This window comes from Thunnus maccoyii, chromosome 19, assembly GCF_910596095.1.
Source record: "Thunnus maccoyii chromosome 19, fThuMac1.1, whole genome shotgun sequence".
NCBI classification, from domain to species: domain Eukaryota; kingdom Metazoa; phylum Chordata; class Actinopteri; order Scombriformes; family Scombridae; genus Thunnus; species Thunnus maccoyii.
This window is the reverse complement of record NC_056551.1, coordinates 14,960,118-14,985,849: the sequence shown is the minus strand read 5'-3', so window position 1 is coordinate 14,985,849 and position 25,732 is coordinate 14,960,118. Positions and strand designations below refer to the sequence as shown.

The 25,732-nt window shown below is 39.7% G+C and overlaps 2 protein-coding genes across 7 annotated transcripts in view; one reads left to right on the top strand and one right to left on the bottom strand.

The window, feature by feature from the left end:
• Positions 1 to 14,579, top strand: part of unc5cb (unc-5 netrin receptor Cb) — a 124,107-nt gene extending 109,528 nt beyond the window's left edge. For 2 of the 3 annotated variants that reach the window (XM_042396199.1, XM_042396198.1), the window contains 8 exons: positions 1,671 to 2,033; positions 5,325 to 5,412; positions 5,567 to 5,738; positions 9,046 to 9,279; positions 10,021 to 10,170; positions 10,270 to 10,434; positions 11,147 to 11,325; positions 12,704 to 14,579. In XM_042396199.1, the coding sequence (XP_042252133.1) occupies positions 1,671 to 2,033; positions 5,325 to 5,412; positions 5,567 to 5,738; positions 9,046 to 9,279; positions 10,021 to 10,170; positions 10,270 to 10,434; positions 11,147 to 11,325; positions 12,704 to 12,863 (1,511 nt within the window). In that variant the 3' untranslated portion in view covers positions 12,864 to 14,579. The other variant, XM_042396200.1, reaches the window with a different exon arrangement.
• Positions 14,580 to 14,673: 94 nt separating this feature from the next.
• The window catches only part of bmpr1bb (bone morphogenetic protein receptor, type IBb), a 57,671-nt gene continuing 46,612 nt past the window's right edge, over positions 14,674 to 25,732 (bottom strand). For all 4 annotated transcript variants that reach the window (XM_042395908.1, XM_042395906.1, XM_042395907.1 and 1 more), the window contains 10 exons: positions 21,478 to 21,634; positions 20,263 to 20,365; positions 19,847 to 19,949; positions 18,250 to 18,346; positions 18,014 to 18,158; positions 17,208 to 17,400; positions 16,777 to 17,074; positions 16,503 to 16,678; positions 16,255 to 16,385; positions 14,674 to 15,891 (listed from right to left, as the gene is read on the bottom strand). In XM_042395908.1, coding sequence (XP_042251842.1) covers positions 15,766 to 15,891; positions 16,255 to 16,385; positions 16,503 to 16,678; positions 16,777 to 17,074; positions 17,208 to 17,400; positions 18,014 to 18,158; positions 18,250 to 18,346; positions 19,847 to 19,949; positions 20,263 to 20,365; positions 21,478 to 21,634 — 1,529 coding nt within the window. In that variant the 3' untranslated portion in view covers positions 14,674 to 15,765. The remainder of the gene's footprint in view (positions 15,892 to 16,254; positions 16,386 to 16,502; positions 16,679 to 16,776; positions 17,075 to 17,207; positions 17,401 to 18,013; positions 18,159 to 18,249; positions 18,347 to 19,846; positions 19,950 to 20,262; positions 20,366 to 21,477; positions 21,635 to 25,732) is intronic.

Sequence of the window (25,732 nt, the reverse complement as noted above, 5' to 3'; positions counted from 1 at the left end):
GGATGATGAAATTAAAATGCTTGACGTTGTGAAGGGATGCCAAACTATGCACCTTCATTAAGGCATAATAAGGCTAGTCTGTATGTCACGTATTAAACTGTAATTAGATTCGGGCTGGTGACGCAGGACTTAGAAGTAAGACCGCAGAGACAGGTGGCAATGAGCTGGACTAAAAGACAGAGGGGAAACAGACAGATCAGAGTAATAATGTTGTAACTAGTCATTCCGGGGTTTGGGAAACAGAGAAAAATGAGAAGATAACAAAGACGGAGGCAGACAGTAGACACAGGAAAGTTTTTAAAATACTGTAGAAGAAGCATTGATGTCATAAATAATTGCTTGGGCAGCAAATGTACAGCTGGTATTTAGAGCCAAAATATTTGCTTAATGTGCTCTTTCTGTCACCCCTGTCAATGTCTGACTCACACACATCAAACATGTCCACTAATCCAGCAATGAACCCACGAAGAAACATTTGCAAGCAACATAGATTGTAGAGTTCATCCAATTTAAAAGTACAAATCATTTTGCACAAAAGTAAACCATATTTTAAAAAGATATTTTTAAGCCAGTTTAATTCATAGCAATCATAACAATTAAAGTCAGAACATAATCTTATTTGATTGCTGTAAGATGTATTTTGATTGTTATTGTTTCCAACAATATTTGCACCCCTGTGTAATCCTCCCCATTGAATTTGACATGGAAATAGATTTCCCTTTGATTACATAGGTTTCAACTCTATAATAAACTAATAGGGCTATCTTCATACATATATGCAGCAGTAATATAGATGTTAGCCTCTAGCTATCCAAATCAGTAGATGCCAGAACCAGATTACTGATGACAGGACCTGATGTTGATACTGTAGATAGACAAATCAAAGCCAGTCTGTATGTGCGGATCTGCTGCTCAAGTCGAGACATGCATAAAACACGTCAAACCTCATTTGATGTGAAGAACACAATGGTCGTTGACAGAAAAGTACATCCTCTCACACTCTGAATGCATATCAGTAATGTACCATACCTACACTACTATACCTAACAGTAACTGGTGGTCTACTTAGCATGAATAATAACAGCACAAACATTACCGCTACTAACACCTCAGCAACTACTGTACTACTACTAGAAAAAGATGGTAATGACAATAAATATTTATTCTGGCCATCTTTCTTCTCTTATTTGAATAACTTTTGTGACTTTCATTGACATCCATATCATTTGGAAACTTGGTGTTGTTGGAAAACAGAGTGGGGTGGAGGCAGTGCAGGAGCTGGAGGACAGAGAGCTCCTATTGCCCTTGCTCCACCCACTCAGCCCAGCTATTGAACATTCATCCTTGTACCTACTGGGTAAACTGAGCGTTAGTGATGCCATCTGGTACTCATGAATCACAGCTGCGCCTTTAACTTCTCTGACTGAGTAATGTTTCTTGGTGGTGAAGTGGACTTCCCTAATGAGTGAAAAACAAATGAGTATAGCCAGACAGCAGCCTTACTGATTGCTGCCAACACTTCATTTCCTTGAGGTTATTTTGGTTTCAAGTTAGTTTCTCACCAGTTCTCCACAACCACAGTTGGAGAGATGAGATGAGTGTATGATTACCACAATAGTTCCCTAAGACATTTACTCTGCTTGACTGATGTCACTTTCTTTTCCTATCAGCTGATCTCCTAACAGCACCCCCTGACCTGACCTCAGCGGCCGCCATGTACCGAGGCCCTGTCTACGCCCTCCATGATGTGGCTGACAAAATCCCCATGACAAATTCTCCCCTGCTGGACCCCCTTCCCAACCTGAAGATTAAGGTGTACAACTCCTCAGGCTTAGTAACTCCACAGGATGACCTAGGAGGGGAATTTTCCTCTAAACTGTCACCCAAGCTACCACACTGCCTCCTGGACAACAGTGACAGCACGATGGGCCGTCGCACACAGACCCAGACGTTGCTCCGCACCAGGGACCCATCCTGCACTGCACTGGGCTCCTTCAGCTCCCAAGGGGGACACCTCATTGTGCCCAACTCAGGTACTGTACCACACAATGAGAGGAAGTGCTTTCACAGTTGTGTGTTGTGTTTTGATCTACAATTCAGTGCGTATTTATACTTTTAACCAGCCAAAATTGGTTGTGTGTTTCAAAATATGCAGAGATAAACATAGTATAACAAAGAAATAAATGAGTTCTGATTCATGAAAGAGGATCTGCTAGTTCCAGCAAATTCTGTCATAGTCTGTCTTAAAACCCATTAGCTCTCTTTTGTCTGTTTTGATCAGAGCTGCATGTGTTCATCCACTCAGTGCCTCTCCTTTCAGGTACTTTGTGAGCTCCTCGTTACATGAGCATTTAGTTATAGTACCTCCTGTTGTGTGTATGTGCATATGAGAAGATGTGACTGTGTGTGTGCATCTCCACATGTGTGCATACTGAAAGAATTAACCCCTCTCCACAGTATAGTCTGGCATGGAGAAGGGACCATCCATCAGCTCTTCTCTGTGTCCCAAAGAGGCCACTCATTCATTCATAATAGGCTGGTGATGATGTTCTCAGCCCAAAATGTTACCCCTGCAGATCTCATGAAATGAGCACTTGAACCCCCAGGAAAACCATTATGTCTTGGAAAAAGTGTCTCTTTAGTGGTGATCTGCTCTAGAGGTTGTACCTAGTCCAACCATTACGGTCATGACAAATAATCCTTTCGATCCATAACTAATAGCCCATTTGTTTACTCTTTGTACTCACCTGTTTCAACAGTAATTATATCTCATTAATGAATTGATAATATTATTTCAAGGGATCTTTAAAATGAAAAACAAACTAGTAACACAGAACATGCATAACATGATAATTATGATCTTAATTATCATATTTTTACAAAGAAAAAATATCATATGGCTAAGATTAAGACAAGTCATTGCTAACCTGTGATTCCATTTTTTAGACTTGCTCCATATGTCAATAAATAATGGAGATATGGGCATATTAGAGCTTAAGCTTTACAATAACGTGAAAAACCAGTTTTAGGTATCAAATATTAAAAAAACATGTACAGTAGCAGCTCCATTGGAGTGTTGTTAATCTTTGCAAATGCTTCATAAACTATCCATTATACATGGAATGAAATACAATACTACATGTGTACAGTATATATTGTGTTATACATTTATGAGTTATGAGTTACCTCTGTACCTTGCCATTTCTACCAGGATAACCTTTAAATACACAGACAAGACTTTGAAATAATATGCTGAACCATATGTAACTTATCAGTGTGTTGACTGCACACAGTATGACAGGGGTTGATGGATACCTAAGGTGTGTGCAATAGAAGTACAGCATAGAGGTGTACTATTTCAGGCAGCTTACATTAGCTATGCTGTCCTCACTTCAAACACATGCGGGCTGTTTGTAACATGCCACAGATGCATGTTGACAGGCATAGACAAACTAGCAGAGACATTAAAGGATACACTGACTTCTCAAGTTTCTTAAGTTTTTCTTTTTGCGTTTTGATTCCTGTAAAAATATTCTCAGCTGCGTTTGTGCGCAGCCACCTCATCATGTTACATAGGCAGAAGGAGAGGAAAGAGCACATTTGATATTTGATCTGTTCGTGTGTCTGGGTAATGAAATATTTTGTGGCACTGTCAGTGTGGCTGTTTGGTATTTTGCATCTTAAAATGCATTTCTCATCTCTTTGAAGCTTTGCTGTGAGGGAGAGTGGCAGTGTGTGAGACGTCCCTGTGGCAGAGTTGTGATTGCCTCGCTAGCTAGCAAGAGAAGCTGTCTGTCACCTTTTGAAAAGTTCAGTACAAGGACATGGGAAATCAATGAGTTATCTGAGAAACCCCCTCCAGAGAGAGAAAGAATGCATGTGTTTTTGTGTGTGTGTGTGTGTGTGCATGAAGTAATGAGGGGGGGGGTCCTAAAAAACACTTTGGACAGGACGTCATATCAAATCAATCTGAGATGGAAAAATGTAAATTGTGCTGGCTGCAGCAATATGAGAATGATATGAAGAGTAGAGAGATCATTGATTTTACAAATGAAATGTCATATCATTTCCTGATGCCATAGGAGAAGGCAGTAAAGTTCCATAGTTTTCATATTTTAGACTGAGGGGAAATGCGATTATTACTATACTTCTCTAAGAGAAATAATTATCACTTTTCACTGTGGATTCAACTGATCTTTACTGGTGCAGTACTGCATCAAGATATGCCCATTATAAGTCAAATGGTCATAATTCTCCTTTGTAAGGTTGAGCATTAAGGACCTTAATTTCCTTTTACTGTATGCTCTATGTGATATAGCTGAGACTCACCATGTAGAAATACTTATATAATACAAATATTCTTAGTTTTTAGCCTTATGAGCGGTAAGGCTCTAGGGATTGCAATGCTGGTCTAATGGTCGGTTCACCACTTTGGTCCAGACTGTAACACCTCAACAATTACTCGCCAGCACTTCTGATAGTGTTGCATGGTTGTGAGCCATACTCTGTGTGCTTGTTTTCTATACTGCTGGTTTATGGTTTTATGATGTGTGCTACAAGTTTTATGTCATATGTGTTCTTTTTGGCTCTGAAGTCCAAAACAAATTTTCCTGTGGAGACAAATTAAGTATAGCTTGATCTTGATCTTGATCTTGATCTTGATCTTGATCTTGATCTTGATCTTGATCTTGATCTTGGATTGCCATAAAATCTGTTTTTTCCTCTAGCATCACCATGAAGTTGACATTTGTGGTTCAGAGTGAAATGTCTTGACAAGTATTTGATGGATGAAATTTGCTACAGATATTCAAGTTCCCTAGAGGATAAATTCTAAAACTTTTGTGATCCCCTGACTTTTCCTTGTAATGACTTTGATGGTCCACTACACAAGGTCATCATTTTTGGTTTTTAGTGAAATATCTCAATCACTATTGGATAGATTATCATGAAATTTGATACAGATACTAATAGCACCCAGAGGAGGAATTTTAAAAAGTTTGATCCCCTGACCTTTTATCTAGCATCATCATCAGGTCAAAATTTCTGTTTGTCCAATAGCTTCATTTATGACTAAATAGCTGCCAAACTAATGTTATTTTTGTTGTCCTCAGCTGCTTTGAGTTTAGCGCAGATTAACAAATGTTTGCATGCAAATACGCTAAACTGAGATGGTAAAAAATATATATCTTATAATAATCAATGTGCTAGCATCATGACAGGCATTGACAGGACAAATAACTGTAAAGACACTGGTCTACCTGACAACTCACAACTCATATGTTTGCATTTTTGTTTGTGTGTCTGTCTGGTTTTGTGCTCCCTAGGGGTGAGTCTGCTAATTCCAGCAGGGGCTATTCCCCAAGGCAGAGTGTATGAGATGTATGTGACGGTTCAGAGGAAGGACAACATGAGGTATGCAGTGCGGACTGCCACATCAACACCCCAGAGCTGTGTTTACCCCTGTCAGCTCCACCATGTCACACATACAACGAGACTGCTGTCACATTGCCACTAAACAGCGTGTGTGTGTGTGTGTGTGTTTGTGTGTAATTCTCTGCATCTCCAGGCCCTCAGTGGATGATGGCCAAACAGTGTTGAGCCCTGTGGTGAGCTGTGGGCCCCCTGGGGCCCTGTTGACTCGGCCCGTCATCATCACCATGCACCACTGTGCAGTATTTGACGGCCAACAGGATTGGCTGATCCAGCTCAAGAGCCAGTCCCAGCAGAACAAGTGGGAGGTGAGCTATGGCATGCACAATGAAAACACTGCGCAACCGTAGACTAATGTCTATAACCATGGACAATTTTGAAAGTGTGCTTTTGACAGTCGTGTGAAGTATTGAAATGATGTGCTTGCCATCCATAAATAAGATATAAATTGGTTGATAATTCTACTCCGCATTGAAAAAAAGAGTAGAAACAGAGCAAAGAGGAATGGTATTGTGAAAAAACAAAATGAGATGATAGATACTGTAGCATGGAGGAGGTTAGGGGGATCAACTTTCCCTGCTTTGTTTGTGCAGCTCAACACTCAGAGGAAAGTCTTGTTGCAATCAGGTGCTGAAATAGTAAACCTCTAATAGTGGGGAACAGGCTGGGACTGTTTTTTCCCCAGACTGTTTTCTTCTACCTTATGAATACCTATTTATATTTGTGTGTGCCATTGTGTGTGTGTGTGTGTGTGTGTGTGTTTTTGGAGGATGTGTGCCTGCAGGCTTCATCATTAACAGTGCTGATGATGATAAGTTGGGTTGCTGAGGGCAGCAGTGTGAATGTTTTCTGTCTATCCTCTCCCTCTTTCTTGCCTTCCTTTTCTTTCTCTCTGTTACACAAGCACAAACACACATAGACACACACATAGAGAAGTCAAATTACCAAGAGGAGATCAAATGTAGAGAAACTATGCCTCCACCTTAATCACAAAAATTGCTTTAAACGTGTAAGAGATGGTCTGGTTGTCATCTCTTTCCCCAAAAATCTCTATCCAAAGACAGATAATACGACAAACCTTGTTGTAGGCAGTTATTAGCATCTTTTTCTGACTTGTCAAGGGAGCATTTCTTGGTAAGTTTTCCTTCCACATGGTTTTTAATGAGCTCTTATTTGCAGGAGTGTGTTGAGACCTTTTTAAAGGGGAAAGTAGCCAAACTATAAAAACAAACCAATAAGCATTTGTGTAGCAGCAGGGCTCATCACAACAGTTTCTTTTAAGAATTTGGATTTTTGTCTTTAAAGGCTCAATGCATCAGTCATTAAGATATCAATTCAAAGACAGTACGACTCTTGGGAAGGGTATTTAGGAAAATGTTGAAGCGCTAGTTGGAGTATATGCAGGCAGTCATATATTGAAAATACAACTACTTAGCAACACCCTTTATCCAATATATAGCCCTCTGTCAGCTCATCATTGAATAGTGGCTCGAATAACGTCATTTTCAGCAAGTCTTTCTACAATCGCCACTGCTGATGTGATGAAATGACTTATGGAGCAGAAAAAACTGCCAGACTGGTCCCACATGCCTTTGTGACATTGATGAATTACTTGGGAGCAGCCAATAAAGCTCAGTGTAAACTGAGTATTTTTAAGGAAGAAATAACTATTGATTAAATCTCTGACCTGTCAGAAATGCAGATGGTAATATCCACTATAATGCCAACATCCTTTATATGAGGTTCTCTTCCCACTGAGGCCAGCCACCATGCTGCATGTGTGAAATATTGCTTTATATGACATGCTTTGTCAAGATGTGTATTCATCACTGCAGTAGAAGCAGGAGGGAAGAGCTCCTCTGAATGAAGAGGTAATTCATGGATATATATATATATATATATATATATATATATATATATACATATATATGTATAGCAACCCCCCACCCCCATCGAAGCACCCACACACACACAAATACACACACAGTCATTGAGGAAACATGGTGTCGTGATGATGATGAAGACAGCAGGTCATATAATGAGGAACATGTGGGGCTTTCTGCTTCAGTAACTCTCCTACAAAGATTTATCCTCCTACGGCTCAAAAAAAAAAAATCTCCACTGATAAATACAGTCAGAAATTTGTGAATAAATTAGGCTGTGTGAGTGTGTGCATATGTGTTTACGTGTTGTTGATTGTTTGTGCATGCACACATATGTATGAAGCAAAAGCCTACTTTTCCACTGTGTATTCTAATTATCCTCCAATAAGGAGCCCCAGTGCCATCCCCCAGGAGTAGTTAAAGAGTCTAATGATCAGCAATAATACTGCTGTTAAACGGCCTAGCTCACAATAAAATGCTATAATTCCTCTTCTGTCTCTCATAATAGGCTGAATTAATGCCAGTGTGCTGCTCACAGGAGTGTTTGGATTAGAGAGAGAAAGACAGAGAGAGAGAGAAAGCAAGATCAAGAAAGATCAATAGAGAGAGGGTGAAAGAAAGAGGGAGTTCTGTGTGAGCCTCCTCAGACCAGACATTCTTAATGAAAGAGAAATATGCCTTGGCATTAGTGCTATTACAGGGGGCAAATATAAATGGTCTGGATACTCACTCTTTCATTACCTCACATACACACTGTCAGACATTAGCAATACACACACGTAAAGAGTAATTTCTACAGGACAGAGCTTATGTAAAAAGACTGTGACCCTTGATTGTACATCTCAACTTGAATTGATGTTCTGCTTCCAAATTAGCTATTCATTTTCCGTTTGATATCAAGAAGTTGTCAGACATGCGAAATATTCAGTGAAGAATGTTGCGTGAGTGACAAATGCACTAGATCAACGTTTCCACTATAACAAAAATTTAATGAAGTGACATTGTGCTCAGTTTCAAAACATGTAAATTAGGGAGCAAACTATGACAGTTTTTCTGCGTTTGATGTAATGGTTATGCATATTGGTGTAATAAAACAGAGTAGTTGTGTGCACATCCACAAATCCTCAGTGGGATAGGTGTTGGAAACAACGATCAATTTATCAGAAAAAAAAAAGACTAAATCAAAAACTTCGCCTGAGGAAGACCTGTAGTTGATCGAAAACGTCACAATAAAATGAAAGGGAGCTCCTGGTATTACAGTATGCATATCAGTGTACCAGGTATTGTGTATAAAAATATAGGAGATTATTCAAATGATTCAGTGCCCATGATTTACTTAAACTAGAAATTGAACTCATCTTGTTGTTTCTTTGAATGGTGAATGTTAAGAAAATGTTGGTTTTCTTAGTACTTTAGATTTTTTTAGATGTTAAAGAACATGAGTTTTAACTCAGATTATTCTTTACTGCTGTATAAACAGCTACACTTTGTCCTTATTTGCCAATAACTGAAATCATATAAGGAAATTTAGTTGGGGCAGAGTGACTTTTGGTCTATATCTACATTAGAAATGCTCTTAATCGTGTCTTCTTTAGTTCTCACCTTTTTCCTATGCAAATGCTACCACATAGTGTGGGCAATATTGTGATAAAGCCTCAGCTATTTCTGTCATTTTTAGCTTATTATCTCCCACACTTGTGTGACGTCTTCTTTCTTCCTGTCCACACTGTAGGATGTGGTGGTGGTAGGAGAGGAAAATTTCACCACACCATGCTACATCCAAATGGATGACGAGGCCTGCCACATCTTGACAGAGACGCTGGGTACCTACTGCCTCGTTGGACAATCTCTCAGCGCTGCCACCACCAAACGCCTCAAACTAGCCATCTTTGGCCCTGTCACCTGCCCCGCCATGGAGTATCACATCAGAGTCTACTGCCTGGACGACACACAGGATGCACTCAAGGTAAATATGCAGCAGGTTGTATATGTGTGTTTGTGTGTGTGTGTGTGAGTATCCTTTCTTTGTCTCTCAATGTTTGCAAAAGGTTATGTAGCGGAAATTAAATGTGTTTGTAAGCATTAATTATGTTTGTGGGTTTGTCATTTTGTCTGAATTGTTAATGTGTGTTTGTGTGTGTGTAGGCATAGCCAACAGATGAGGAGTGGGAGGTGGAATGAGAATTTTTTTGTCGGTGTGTCACAATAAGGAGAGACAAGCGCTTGCATTTGAATAGAGTTGCTGCTCCTAGAAAGACGTAGCTGCTGCGCAAACACAAAATAAGCCACACTTATCCCCCTGGTCCACTGTTCTCTCCTCACCTCAATTCTGTGTAACACCTGCATCCACCTACACGGAGGAAAGATAAGGAAGGATTATTGTACCGAGGAGGGATATTGTACACGGTTATTAACTTTGGAAATAGGTATTGAGAAGTGATAGTGATCCTGCTTGCAAGGACATTGAAGTTTCAGATGGCAGGTCTAGATTCAGATTCATAAAGCCTTGAGGGAACTCTATTGAATATACTATGAAAAACACTTCATTTGTAAATTTCCATTAAGGGTATTTTTAAAGAAACTGCTGTAGCAAACAGCAGAACAACTGATTATAGCAGCACAAAAGAAGTTGTTTTGAGGTCAGTTTGCATGCTGTCATATATTTACTGTAGGTAAACACTAATCAAGTGTGTGTGTGTGCATTTAGGAAGTCCTACAGATGGAGAAACAGATGGGTGGGAAGTTGTTGGATGAACCAAAGACTCTCAACTTTAAGGACAGCACCCACAACCTGAGACTTTCCATCCATGATGTCCCCCACACATTGTGGAAGAGTAAACTATTAGCCAAGTACCAGGTAAACAAGTCATGTACACTTTAAAAAAAAATGCCTTCAATAGCGTCACATGCTCTCTGACAGTTAAGTAACTCTTCTACCGTCTTCATGTCATTGCAGGAGCTTTCCTTTCAGCAAGTGTGGAGCGGTTCACAGAGGAATCTCCACTGTTGCTTTACTCTGGAGCGATTCTCTACCGGCACTGTGGACCTGGCCTGTAAGATATGTGTACGCCAAGTGGAGGGTGAAGGACAGATTTTTCAGCTGGACACGACACTGTCAGAGGTAGGGCTAAATGTAGCCTTCTGTTTAACTTATAACATATAAAAAAACAGTTCTCCTTGTCTAGATATGAGCTGATTCAGAGCAGTGTCTCCACTGTGAGAGACAATTGAATGAATTTACCCTCCATCTCCTTTTCCCTCTTTTTGCAACGTACATAAACACCAACACAGTAGAAGAAGGGGAATCTTGACCCTGCAGATTTCATACAGTCCTGCCTATGACAGGCCAATGCAGAACAGAGAAGACCAGAGGGAGAATAATCACCCTCCAGCCGTGCTGTACTTGCTTCACAAAGGCCATCTGGCCAGGAGAATAGAGGGATGGAGGGATGGAGGAGCACTCCAGCTTTGTGCTCAGTAATGAGATGAATTACAATACATGCAGTGCAGAGCTGTATCCCTGTGTGGCCTTGGTTCATTTGTCTCTGGGTCTTGCTCTCGCTTCTGTATCCAGACCACCAGCACTTAATCTTCCAGATGCAATATATTTAAAAATCACTCGGCTTGCATCAATAAATGGATGGCAATGAAATGAATAATGTTCACTTTTTTATGGGATCCAGAACCAGACATTTTCTGTGCTACAAATCCATTTGAACTAAATTATGTTACATTCTCTGAGATGGCGTTAAATTATGTCCATGCAGCCTGCAGCTCAAAAAAATGCAATTACTACATTCAATGTCTCTCCTTCAAACTTTCTCTCTCTGCAGGATTCCCAGAGTATCGACACATCTCTGCTGGACCCCGCCAGTAACATCACCACGCTGGTAGGGCCCAATGCCTTCCGCATCCCTGTCTCCATCCGACAAAAGTTGTGCGGCAGCCTGGATGCACCACAAACCAGAGGCAATGACTGGAGGATGCTGGCCCACAAACTTAACCTTGATAGGTGTGTAAAGAAAATGGGGCAGCCCAAGAGAGACAAGGAGTGAGACAGTGACTCAGATTCAGGCCCTTAGTGGTCACAGTCTAGCCACAGGAACAGGTTGTCATCTGTTTTTTTTTTTTTTTTTTTGTTTTTTTTATCAAGGAGAAATAAAAGAGATGAAATGAAAGACAAACAGTGCCTTTTTTATAAATTAGCAAAAACACGCAATCTCCCTATTCTTCAAAATGTTGTTGATCCTTAAATCCTTTTTTCATTTAGACAAGTAAGCAACAAGATCACATCGGGAATACAACTGTAGATAACTAATCTGTTTTTATTTGATTTTGATCGTTCTGTAGGAACGTGACTCATTGTGATAAGCATCTGTTGAACGGAGATTAATTGAGCTGGACTGAAGTGAGACAGACAGAGAGAGACGAAGAGAGAGAGAGAGAGATGAAGATAGAATGACGCTTCTCTTTTCAAAACGTCACCCTTGTGTCTTTGATAGTCTTGTGTATGTGATGGAGGTACAGTGTGTGTCCATTTATAAGGTCCCAGCTCAGCGGGGCGGCCTTATCACAGGCAGCAGCTGCAGATTGATGAGACCACTGACAGAGTGTGGCGTGAAGGAAGGAAAACGCAGGGGAGAGACTTGAACCAACCTTTCATTCATAGCCCACATTGATGATACATACAGCAGTGTATTACATGGGGCTTATATTTTCCATTTCAACTTTTTCAACAAAAACAACAACAACAACAACAAAAAAAAAACAGGATTTTTTGTGTGTTAAATGTGAATATCAAAAACTGGGTGACAATCAGATTTTTAAAAACATCTGTGTAAAAATAGGATTTTAAATTACCATTTGCAGCACAAACACTCTGTAGATAAACCATCTTATTGCTTTTTTACTTAATCAAGGGATTCTGGTACATAATCAGCAGGTCATTGTTGTTTTCTTCCCATTTTTCCTTAACTTTATATAAAGTTTTACTTTACTTTTCTGAGCAAGATAACTTTATTTACTGTAAGCTACCAATATCAGCACTCTCTTGCAGCTGGAACCATGACATTCCAATGAACCAATTGTTGCCTTAAAAAATCTGATAAAGTTTAAGGCGACAATCTGTCAAAAAAAAAGAAAGAAAGAAAGGAAGAAAATGTCTTATGTGTACAGACATTTTGACATATTGTTTCCTGTCATGTCTATGTTATCTCCTTATTGTGCAGGAAGGTTACTGTATTGACCACAGAGAGAAATGTTAATGAAAAAAAGACTGAAATATTTGAGATTCCTGTGTTTTAATTCAAATAAACTCATTCCGCTTTGTTACCCCCTTACCTCTCTTTTCTAATTCAACCCTCTCTGCTCTGTTATAATCATTCATTCAGGTATCTGAACTACTTTGCCACCAAATCCAGTCCTACGGGAGTCATCCTGGACTTGTGGGAGGCCCAGCATTTTCCTGATGGCAACCTCAGTCGCCTGGCCCAGGTACTGGAGGAGATGGGACGCCATGACAGCCTTGTTCCTGCAGTGACTGAACACTGATATCCGCCCGCCAGGGAGTGTGACACTCCAGGGAGGAAGAAGACATAAAAAGAAAATAAGAGAGGAGGACGCCCATAAAGCAGGAGAGTCATTTGGCATCACAATGATAAATGCACATACACACTCCCAGATTCCACATGTGTGCACACTCAGAGAAGTAAGAAGACAGAAACAGCCAGGTCTACTCAGCCATGACCCAGTTAAACATTGGCAACAAAGGGTGTAATAACTTGGAGGGTAAACAAGAATCTCTGCCAGTCATTTCTCTCTGGCTGTTCCTCTCTCTCTCTGGTACAACGACTTGATATTTTTGGCTCTAGTTTCCTTGGAAACAGCTGTCCAGTTATTTGGATGGACTGTGCGGATATGTGTATGATGCCCTTGCCATAGACAACAGTCTGAGAAGTGACACACTATCAGAGGTCAAAGGATCAAAGGAGCAAGGCTTGAATCAGAGGACGCATCTCTCACTCTCCAAATCAGTCTCCATAGCAACTCCATGGACGAGTATGTGTTCTGTGATAACATAGTATTTAATAATATGCCTATTTATACATATCGTTTTTGTGTTTGATGCTGCCTGTTATGAAATACTTTGCTGTGTCCTCACATTTTTCTTTCTTCTTTCATTACGTTGGACTGTATCATAGCACCTTCTGGTGGACTCTTGCAGTAATGACTCATCATTTCAGCCACAATTACATGTACAGATGGAAATCAATGATGTAATCATTTTACGGTTTTAGTGTTGCTGTTGTAACTACTATTAATACTTTTTATTCATGTTATGTATAATTATTGATTATGTGCGCTTATTTTACATGATTTTTTTAAAGTCTTTAAAATATTTTCAATAAGTTGCATTGGTTATGATTTTTTTTTTTACTTTCTTTCTCTTTTTGCATGTTTTTATCAGGTCATTTGGCTAAAAGAGAGGGCAATCAATATCATTTTCCCAAACTGAATAAAATCCATGACTGATGCTAATGATTTGTATGTTGTTCAAGATGATGTCATCTACATACATGAGACCAGAAAGGAGAGGTAGCTATTGTGGAAAAGAGAGGAAGTATGTGGTTTGTCAAATAAGTATATTTTTGTAGGACCAATGCAACGGAATACAACTGCTTTTTACCAAATAATTGGCATACAGTGTATGAGGTTCAATTTAGTAAAGGAGGTAATCATCTAAATAGCAAGTGTCATTTTAAAATGTGTCATTTCCTGTTCATCTCTTGTGTTCAGAACTGAATGACATTCATCTGTAATTTTTGAGGGTAATGAGAGATATAACAATAACTCAGACTTCTGTGTTTGTACATTAATAACAGAAGCCATCAGTGATCATGATGACACTGACCCTGTGCATAAAAAATAGTGATATTTGTAAATGCAACATTACTTTGATGCAGCAGCACTTGTTACTGTTCAGGTGTTTTTGGTTAATTCTTGATTTTTTTTTATTTTTATGGCAGTTGTTCCAGTTTTCGTAAAGCAGTCTATGCAAACTTTGCATCTTTTTTGAAACAATCTTCTCAGTGGGCTAGCCTTCGCAATCCCTCGTTGTTCTTCAGCTTCATGATTATTATTGTGTATAGTGAGAATGTAGCCTGTCTGTTTCTGGCACTCATGATGTTCCTCGCAACTGCTTGCATTTCATCTGTCAAGTTATTGTACAAAGTGTAAGAAAGAATTTTTAAGACTAATAATAAATTATATTTATATGCAACATTGAAACCGGAGCATGAGGAGTTTTTGTTTGCATTGTGAGATGAAGTAAAATGAATCTTACGACATAAACGTACAAGCCTTCAAGACACATAGTTGTTTTATTAGAGAATGTTATCCAGATCCACTCATACACTTTAATAATCACATATGTACAGATTAAATACATGTAAGGCACACGCCATAGTGGTAGAGTGGACGGGATGTATTCTGTACACAGATAAATCATCAAAAACACATTAGAACATCCAGCAAGGCAGTAATTATCAATAAATTTCAGTTCAACTATGTACAAATGAATTGTGAGTGGGAAGAGGAGAGAATGAGGGAAGAACAGTCTGAGCCCTGAAGGTCTAAAGGACAATGAAGTTCACAAATCCATCAATGACAAAACTGTTTACCCAGAGGTTACTTCAATATGGAAATAAAATGTACTTGTAATCACATATAGAAAAATCTGTTATCTGTTTCTGCTGGACAAATGTTTTTTTCATTAATTTAGCCTTACTCAGTTTTGTTCAATAATAATAATAATAATAATAATAATAATTAATAATAATAATAATAATAATAATGTCTTTGACAGTGAGGTCACTGAGCATGTATTAGACAGTTCTTTGGATGGATGATAGTCACTTTGGATGGGGCTGACAGTAAACTCTTATGAAAAGATAACTGGGCTGTGATGTCACAGCAGGAAGTGACTGAGAGCTGTGACAGTACAAAAGACTGCATATAGAATACTGCTGTATGGCTTTAGAAGGATCAAGCAGGAGCTTCCTCTGTCTAGAACCGATCAGAGGGATTTCAGTCCTCTGCTCCTGCAAAGGTCCCTCCCTGTCTGCCTGCCCACCTGGACGGTCTGGACCCGACAACCACTCAGCTTCCACAGAAAGCACAGTCTGAACACTTGGTCTGAGGCAGACGAGTCCCAGACAATGGGAGGACAGATCTTCCCCAACATAATAAATCTTTTGCCTCACATTTCTTCTGCTTCCCCGTCGACCTTTATCTCTATCACTCATCTTCCCTGTCAGTTTCCTTTGTCCTATCATTCACAGTCTTCCCCCACCCTGCCCGCCACATACATTCCCTTTCTTCTATTGGCCAGTGTAAGTGGCGCAGTGCCAGTGACAAGTCCCTGGGTGATGAGAGCATCTCTCCTGACTCTCTGTCACAGTTTGATGTCTTGGGACTCTAACATCTTCGCCAGGGTCTTTTTCACCCTCAGGGCTGTGAGACGAGAGGCGGGGTTGTGAGCCCAGCATTCTGACATTAATTTCCCCATCTGTCGTAGACACTGAAGACACAAATGTACGTAAGAATACAGCGAGACATTTAATTCAAGAGTTTAAAATGTGTTAAGAAAAAAGAAATAGAAGTGGTGACAAATGGCTTTATTAATAATTAATTATTAGCAATTTGACGAGCAACCTTTGGGTTGTTAAAAAAACCTTTGGCAGACATGTATCCTTCAGCATAAATGGACTGTCTAAATAGATTTCTTCAAATATGGCAACCCCAGGTGTTTCAAACAACTTATTATGGCATAATAAAACATTTATAAATGATGTATTAACCATATAAGCCATTAGTTGCAACATATTAAGTCTTTTGAAGATATGTATTGTAAGCAAGTGGTGTAGGAAAATATTTAGAATACCTCATCACTGCTCCAGCGATTAGCAAATGAAGGTCTTTGTTTCTTAATGCAGACGACCTCTCTCATGTCCTCATAGGAAGGATCAGTGGGCACGAGGTCATGATAGGGCAGCTGATACTCCTCCACAATGCCTTTAGGAAAAACAGATATGTGTGGGAATCAGTAGGATGTTTACAAAAACATCTAGACATATGCAGATCATGTTTAAATGAAACTAAAAAGTTTGGAGTTTTTTCTTTCTTACTGACCTCCAGAGATGCAACGTCGAGCCATCTCCCAAACGATAAGGCCAAAACTATACATGTCAGCCATTATGAAAGACTGGAAGTAGCTTCTGTTTAGGGTCTCATCCAAGACTTCAGGTGGCATGTAGCGCTTCGTACCAACTCGTAGGTTGGGAGGGATGTCCACCTCATTGGTGTCACTGAGACAGGGAGGAGAAGACATTTCTGTATGGTTCAGAAAATGTGAAAGATACTCTAAGGTACTGCATTAAAATGTAGTTCAAAATGTATGTTGTACCTGTTAAACTTGACAGCCAGTCCGAGGTCTGCTATACAACAGGACCCATTTTTTTTAACCAAAATGTTTTTACTCTTCAGGTCTCTGTGTGCGATGGCTGGTTTGCCCTGTGTGCCATAGATCTCAGTGTGCAGGTGACAGAGGCCTGATATGGATGAGTAGGCCAGTTTCAGCAGAGCCTTGACATCTAAGGTATTAGACTTGAGGTAGTCATATAATGATCCGTTCTCATGGTAGTCTGTGATTAGGTAGAGCTGAGTCCACGAGCCAGTTCCCTTAATGTCAGCCGCTATGAATCCTGGGGGTTGGCAAGTGGAGACGATAGGAATGAGAAATGTTCACTCACAAACAAGATTAGGGTCACTTTTGGGAATATTTCATTCACTGGCACTCAGTTCTTTTTTCATTTACACTCCATAAATTTGACTTACCCAGTATATTGTCGTGCCTCATTAGGAAGGTCTGATAGATTTCAGTCTCTCTGAACCAGCTCTCTTCCTCAGTGGTGAAGAAGACTTTGACAGCCACTCGCTCTCCTCTCCACTTGCCCATCCAAACCTCTCCATATCGCCCTTTCCCAATCTGCTTAACCATCTGAATCTGCTTGGCAATGGTGCGCTGCACCTGGAAACAAAATTATTGTAAAAAAAAATCTGTGTTTTAATAAGTCATTTCCCTTTGAAACCACTTTTTTACAAAAATTACTAAATTAAATTACTGTAACATTTATGTAACATGTGTCTCTAATGTGCAAAACTATATTTGGGTGATAATTCTGTTTATCATCTTTCGGTGGAATTGTATTTTTTTTAATTTAATCTTTATTTAATCAAGCAGTCTCTTTGAGAATAAACTCTATTTTCCAAGAGAGACCTGAGAACAAGAATTGTTCATAAGACAAGAACACAATCAGCAAACAGAAACAACACAACTACACAATCAACGAGGAATTAATAAATGAATAAAAACAGTTACAAGAATCATAAAACACATCAGATAATAAAGCTTTAAAATCTACAAAAGGGATGTAAGACTCAAGTTTGAGGGCAGTTTGAAGTTCATTCCATTTAAAAGGTGTATATCATGATCATATGATCCAATTCTGCTACTGTCTTTTACATGTGTGAACACACATAGAAAGTTCTGTCTGATGTAATGCAAACCAATTTCAATAACATCACACAGACATGAACTGAGCGTGAGATGTTGAGGGAGATGTGCACTGCTTTTTTCTTACCAGTAGAGGGAGTCCTGACCCAGAGCCAGACCCGATGCTGCGGGAATGCTCTATCAGGTCCTTCAGCGACTCCCCAGGAGGGATGTAGGTCTCCCCCTGCTCCAGGTTGATACTGTAGCGTGGCCGTGACTCCTGCCGCTTATATCTGGCAAGGAAAGGGGATGTTATGTTTACTGACTGCAGAACAGGAATGTCGATTTGTTGATACGTGACTGAGTGACCTTCAAGTTTTGTACCTGAGACAGCAGACGACGAGGATGACACCGAGGAAGATACTACAGACTGTGATTGAAATGAAGAGAGCCATGTACTGGATACTGCTGCCCACATAATCTAAAAAGTGGGAAGAAGTATTAATGTTAATTACATGTCACTTTTATTATTTTACCATCCTTAAATGTAAGAAATACTGTCCCTAGTGAAAGTGAAAGAAAGTCAGTAAAATTACAAATGGTGAATAAATGATTACAGTCATTTGTTCATCTTTATCGACTCCAACATCTTTCTAATCTTCGTTATCAGGGACAAACTCCCTTTCCCTTTCCTCCCTCTAACCCTGCACTGCAACCCCCCTCTCACAGAGCGTGATCGATCACATCTCCTTCCTGAATCCCACAGATCAGGTGTCACACTGACATCGCTACAGAAACTCCAGAGGCCTAAAGCAGCTCTGGGGCTCTAGCCTTTCTCCCATGCTGCTGTCAATCAGACACACACAAACACAGATGCATGAACACAGGTGATACCTCATAGTGTGCACAGAACCGCACACGCAATAGGAACAAAGAAGGACAAGTCTATGAGCTCCATGCAAGTTCATTGAGTCCCATTGTTAGCCAAACTTATATATGGAAGAGAAAGCAAAGGCAAATGGTAAAATTATTACCAAAACTCATTATAAACATCCATCACAATTCACAGAACAACTTCCTGGTTCAACCTTTACTGAGTACTTGGCGTAGTTGTGCATGCACACGGTTTTCCTTTGCAGTGAGGGATTATACACTTCAGGTGCGCTCACTCATAAATAAAGTTGTTTTTATAATTTGGCAAAACTGCCTGATTATCTCACTGCTCATTTCTTGCCCCATTGGACTATGTTGTAGTGATGTTGCCATGTTCTCAGATCTCAGTGATTACTTTGGTGAGTACAATGTGATCACCACCAATAGAAATAATGGTCATAACTATAAAAATGAGACCAAAGCTGCAAAACAATCAAACAAAATGGAATTATTTTTTTATTTCTCTCCAACTGACTTGACAAATCAGTTTGTCACCGTTTGCTTGAAGGTCAAAATGAAGTGTGCGAGGCTGTGTAAAAGCATAATTGTGAGTGTGTGTGACAGACAGAGACTGGGAGCGAGAGAAAGACAGAGAGAGAAAGAATGTGTGTGTGTGTGTGAGTGTGTTGTGGGGTGACAGATGGACAGATATCTCACATCCGTCCCGAGGCAAGAAACTCAAGCAGGCCCTGGGGAGAGGCTGTCCTTTTCATTAGAGGGTGAGAGAACAAGCCAAGTCTGCAGGCTCTGTTTCACCTGCCTCTCTCTTTCTCTCTTTCTCTCTCTCTCTCTCTCTCTCTCTCTCTCTCTCTCTCTCTTTCTCTCTCCCTCCCTTCGCCCCGGAGCAGCATGTGCCCCTTCACTCCAGCACCACACTGTGGTTTGTAACAGTTTAAACTGTCACTACCCATCACAGCCCAGCGTGGCCTGAATGAGCCCATTCTAAAAGCCACTCATGCTTCAAAGTGGGGCAGGATTTCAGTGTGTGAAAATCTGTGTGAATACGTGTATTTCTGTGTGTGTGTGTGTGTGTGTGTGCGTGTCTTACCAGATGTCCTGAGTGGAGGAAGAGTAGGATGCAAGTCTCTGTTGCAGTAGTTCTGATCCGTGCAACACTCCAGAGCTCTCCTCTCACGTGCATTCCACGTGTCCTATCACGCAAACATACACAAACATAAACCCCATGAAGACACAAGAATAAAAAGTATTTACAGCCGCACTTATTCCTAATGAGAACATTTTACAGTATACCAAAGGTTTTTCCACTGTGTGTAAAGATAGCGAGCTGGACAAGCCTGATATACAAATAGGTCTCATAAAGAGCTGCTGTGAGTCAAGGAAAAGCTCGTAAAGACTTAACAACGACTAATGAAGAAGGATACACATACACGGGGCATGTGCAAGTATTCATCCAAGCAGAAATACACACACACACGGTAACAAGCACACATGTAGCTGACTTACTCTGCACTGGAACTCAGCGCCATCCCGTCCCAAACAACCTGCAGTGAGTACAGCCAGACCCTCCTCCTCCTCCTTTACCATGGTGAAGCAGGTACCATCAGTCCTACCAAAACACACACACAAACACATCACATCTTATCAAATGGTATTTACATACTGATATGTTCATTTGTTTTTGTAATTGTCCCTCCTGTCCATGCTCTACTGAAAAGATCTTTAACAGAAGCAAAGTATGTAATGGTGGACAAAATCGTCATCCAAAGTCCTCATTTTGTGTCAAAATTAATTCCTAAGTTCAGCTAAATGAGGCTTCAGCAGTCTGAGTTAGATATAGTAAATTGAATTGGTATCTTCCAATGCTGCAGTCTTTTCAGTACAAAATGTTGCATTAGTGTTTTGCCGGGCAGTGTTTCTGTGCGGAGCTGCAGTGGAGAGATAGTAACACAAAGAGGGAATTTTGTACTAAAAAGACTGTAACTTTGGAAGATATCCAGTTGATTTAGGTAACTCAGGCTGCTAAAAGCCTCTTATTAGATCCAGCAGAACCTTAGCGTGCATTTTTGCACAGAAATAAGACCGGTAAGGGATCTCTTCATAGCCAGTATGGACAGAAGGCATGATTAAAGTGACCAGTAATGCTTTCAATGTACATATGGGCATGTGGGAATTGCTTTAAGAAAAAACCACTGAACGTTTGCTTCAATTAATGCAGGAACTTGATCCAAAAATGCTTCCAGATATTGCTATGATGATTTATCGAATAAATTGATAAGTCAATTGACAAAAAATGTATTGCTTTAGTGATTTATCAAGCAAAATCTTAATTCCAGCATCACAAATGTGAGTACTTTCTCTTTTCTCTGTTTTACATCATTCTAAGTTGAGTAATGAAAATAATCATATTATATGCTCTAAAGTAACATACAACACATGCTGTAATCACTTTGAGTATTAATCTCTCTAATGCCAGTGGGCCGGTGTTAATTAGCTGTGCCTGAAAGTGGCTTGAGGGATTTCATTAAAGGATGTAGCTAAAGTAAACATGTGTACTTCTGATCAGGTGATTAGAGGTCTCTTAGCTAATTACTTTGAATAATTATTTGTGTTTCCTTTTAATAGCCTTGATACAAGGAATTATTTTTGTATAGTTTGTGTGTGTGTGTGTGTGTGTGTGTGTGTGTGTGTGAGCATGCTTGTGTGTGCACTCCAACATACATGCAAGTATTGTTGACAGAGTGTTCAGGGCACTGGTTGCAGTGACACCGAAGCATGTTCTGAGCTGAAACTGTGGCTGTGCTGCTGCTCTCCTCCGCCCTTCGCTCCGATGCCCCCTTCCATCCGTTCTTCAGCAGCATGGTGTCCAACAAGTTGGCTGCACAGAAAGAGAGAGAGAGGGAAACAATGCTTAGCACCACAACAGACCAAAACATCTGGACAATCCTGTGGCTCTGGCAAAGCCTGAGTAAAACTTAAGCACACATATCGCAAGGAAATTAAAGATGAAATGAATCAAAGCAGCCAAACAACATTTCTACTAATTTCGAGAGGGTCTTGGGAATAAAAAAGCAGCAGAGTTCTGCCAGTCTTGGTACCGTTACCATAGCAATGCTATCCACAGAAAGTGTGAATATGTGCTGCTGAAAGCAACCCTGCTGTTCTGGACTGGACTCAATGTACCTGCATGAAGTCTAGAAGAAGAATAACACTATTCACCAGAAAGAAGTCTTTGTGCTGTATATATGTGTGCGTGCCTGTGTGCGTGCATGACATTGCGTGTGTGCATGTCTGCCTGCCTACAGTGCATGTGTATTTGTCAGTATGCATAGTGCGCCTAGTGTTTTTTAAGTGAGTCTTTCACAAGTGTGCGCACATTCAAGATAATCTATCTACCACATTTGGCGCAGATACCAAACTCTCTGAGCCAGAGCTTTATAATATCAATTATTTCATGTTTCATGTTGGTGATTATTCTACAATAAAACTACAAACTTTCCAACTAACTGATAACCATCTTAAAAATGTTGAAATAAACCAGTTGAGTGTTGGATTAGTGGGGGTGTTCTGCTCCTCTATCACACAGTGGCCTTGGTTTTTCAATCACATCTGCTCTGCAAGTGTGCAAAAAAACACAAGACAGGAATGTTTCATGAATTTACCAAGCTCTCAGATACATTCTGTCCATATCAGCTTGATTGTTTTTAAACTCTTACAAAGACAGTGGGTGAGCATAGAACACGGGGGCAGGTCACTCCAGGAAAGGCTGACATCATTTTTCTTGCAAGGGAAGAACAATACTGCTTTGGAATAGAAAATAGAAGAAGGTAACCTTGAGATGTTACACTAAAACTTTGTTCAAACATCATTACTTGTAACATTTAATAATCTTTAGTAAAATGTTTAGACTACTCACTGTTTATTAACCATAAAATGTTGAATAGTTTTTATATCATTCACAATTAATACTAATACTAATACTAATAATCAAGTTCTGTCTTTTTTATCCTTACTATCAAGTAACTAAATATGGATTCATTCTATCAGTGTTGAATAAAACCAGTTCTGACAGGAGCTCGTCCCAGAAGACCTGTGTGGTCAGACAGCTGAACAGTGTTGTGCCACACTAGTCTAGATGGATGTCTTCCTCATTCTCTCTCTGTCTGATTCTCACTCTTTCTCTTTTTCTTCACAAGCTGTCTTTATTACATTACCAGCTGTAGACTTCCATGCACAGTAAGACCAAGTTACTTAGTTATTAATTTGCATTGAAAATCTCAAGTTTATGTTCATGTTAGTCTGCCTGACAGTGAATATTCACCAGTAACTATAAACTATGAAGACATTAGGACATCACAGATACACATCCACACGTTACGTCTATCTGTCAGTCAAATCCAAGAAAAACTTTTCTTCTACTGTGGACAGGTTTCATTTTAAGTGTTTGTTGTAAGTAGATCTAAGCAGTGGTTGAAAACCAACCAGCCATTAAAAAAAAGGGACATGAGTAATCCTCCGGAGGACTACAGTACGTGACGAAAAGGCTGAGTCAGAGTGTGGTATAAACACACTGACTCTTCTTTAAGTGGTACTCTGTGTCCTTCCAACCTTATCTGTGTTACTGTTTCTGTCAGAGGGGAATTTTGTGGAGGTGTTCTGATCCTCCATCACACAGTGGCCTTGATTTTCCAATCACATCTACTCTGCAAGTGTGCAAAAAAAAAAAAACACAAGACAGGAATGTTTCATGAATTTACCAGGCGTTCAGATACATTCCATCCATATCAGCTTGATTGTTTTTAAACTTTTACAAAGGTAGTAGGTGAGCAAAGAACACAGAGGCAGGTCATTCCAGGGAAGGCTAATTTGTCTTGTAAGGAAAGAACAATGCTGCTTTGGAATAGAAAATAGGAGAAGGTAGCCTGGAGATGTTACACTAAAACTTATCATCAAGGTCAGAGTAATGCCTTAGATGTTCACAGCAGAGAGCAGTTTTACCTGTCTGTACTGTGTAATCATCATCTTCCTGCTTGAAACAGGTTGCCATGCAGCAACAATTCTTACCCTTACTTAAACATGTTCTAACCATGTGATGCAAAGTTTAACATGCAAAGCAGCAGCACAAATCTGGATGCTCAACATACTGTACAACATGTCTATGCTCACCTCCTACATATAATTAGCATTTAGAGTGGCCCTCATATATATATACATACTGTATGTTGCATTTGGTTTAAAATGCATTCTAAACCTGCACACATCACTCAAATCACACCAACTACAAAACTACACATCGTGCTGTATAAAAATGTTTTTATTAATTCTCCAAGCAAACCTAATTTACTGATACTGATATCAAAAAGATTTCTTATGTATGTGTGAATTACCTGCTTTCTACAACAGGCCTACAATAGCCTAAGTTCTTATTTGTTGTCATGCACACAACTTCCACCTAGCACTGACATAAGAAGCTTTGTAAGTCTGTAACTATCAAAAATGGTTTAAGTTAGTTGAGGATGTGCGTTATATAGTAAATGTGCAGTATGTGGTCACTTCTCTGGGACTTTTTAATAAGACAAGTCTGTTGTTGTTGAGAGGGGTTTGTGTGTGTGGGGAGAGTTTGTCACACATGGAATATAAGAGCAGGTTAAATACAGAGTCACTGTGTGTTTAGCAGATTATTAAAGAGGCTATAGGATGTAAAGCCACCTTGAGTCTTAACGGAGAGGATATCTCTGATATGATTAATCTACTAACAGAGAAAATATAATACACGTATTAAATCACCTGATTTAATCAGTTTCTAATACTGCAAGATACACACACAACTCAGTACATGATTCAGTAGATTTGGGTTCATAATATGAAAGTAGACATATTGTTATTGTTAATACACTCCCACACTCCTGTTTCTCTTTGTCTCGCACACACACACACACACACACACACACACACATTTGAACACATACAACACACAGACTTGCTATGTCAGCTACGAAACACACTCAAGGTCACCCCGAAATCTGATCTATGTCGCCCACACATTCCACAGGCTGCCCCTCCAACTACAGACGCACACACACACACTGAGAGTCGGTGTATTGCACACTGATAAATACTACATACACACACACACTGAGCAATTGGAGGTTACACATAGTGAATTACTCCAGCTGGAGAACCTTCAGTCACAGCTCATCACCATCCACGGTACTGCGTCTGTGGGCACTTCCGCACCGGCTTCAGCTTTCCAACTTTATCTATATTAGTGACGACAGTTCATCTGCCGTCTTTATGACTGTGCCTCTTATCCTGTTTCGTTAAGGCTGAAGGCTGTAGCTGAACATTGTCAGCCTAGTGTGTGACACTTCCTCCCTTCTTACATCCAGTGGAAGTGTTTTCCATGTTGACAGTGATAGCATGACTGTGGACTCTGTGTGATTCCTGTGATGATCCTGATAACAAAAGAAAACTAAACTGCCTTTGACATTCCCACATCAGATCCAGATGTTTATCTAGCAGCTCCTATTTATTTTGTATATTTTAAATGCTGCGTTTCCGAATACATTTTTTTTGTTTTTTCTAAGCTCCTCGCTCTACGTCTGACCGTCCCCTCTCTGAAAAGTTAGTTTCTCCCATTTTTCTATGAAAAGTATTAGAAATTTTTTATTTTCTATTTTTCTATTATTCAGCCCTATTATTTATTTAACTGTGGTCATTTTACATGACTGTCTCCTCTGGTTTTATTGTATGTAAAGCACTTTGTAAACATTGTTTTAAGAAAAGTGCAATACAAATAAAGTTAATTATTATTATTATTTCCATTTTCTTTTTGAAGTTTGCATGGGGATTTTTCCTTTTTCTTACTGAGGGTCTGAGGATCTCCTTTATCGCTTTTTATAGTACATTCAGAATTATAATTGTGAGTAAAAGATAAACAAACTTGAACTCATATGACTTGACTTGTTATTAAAGA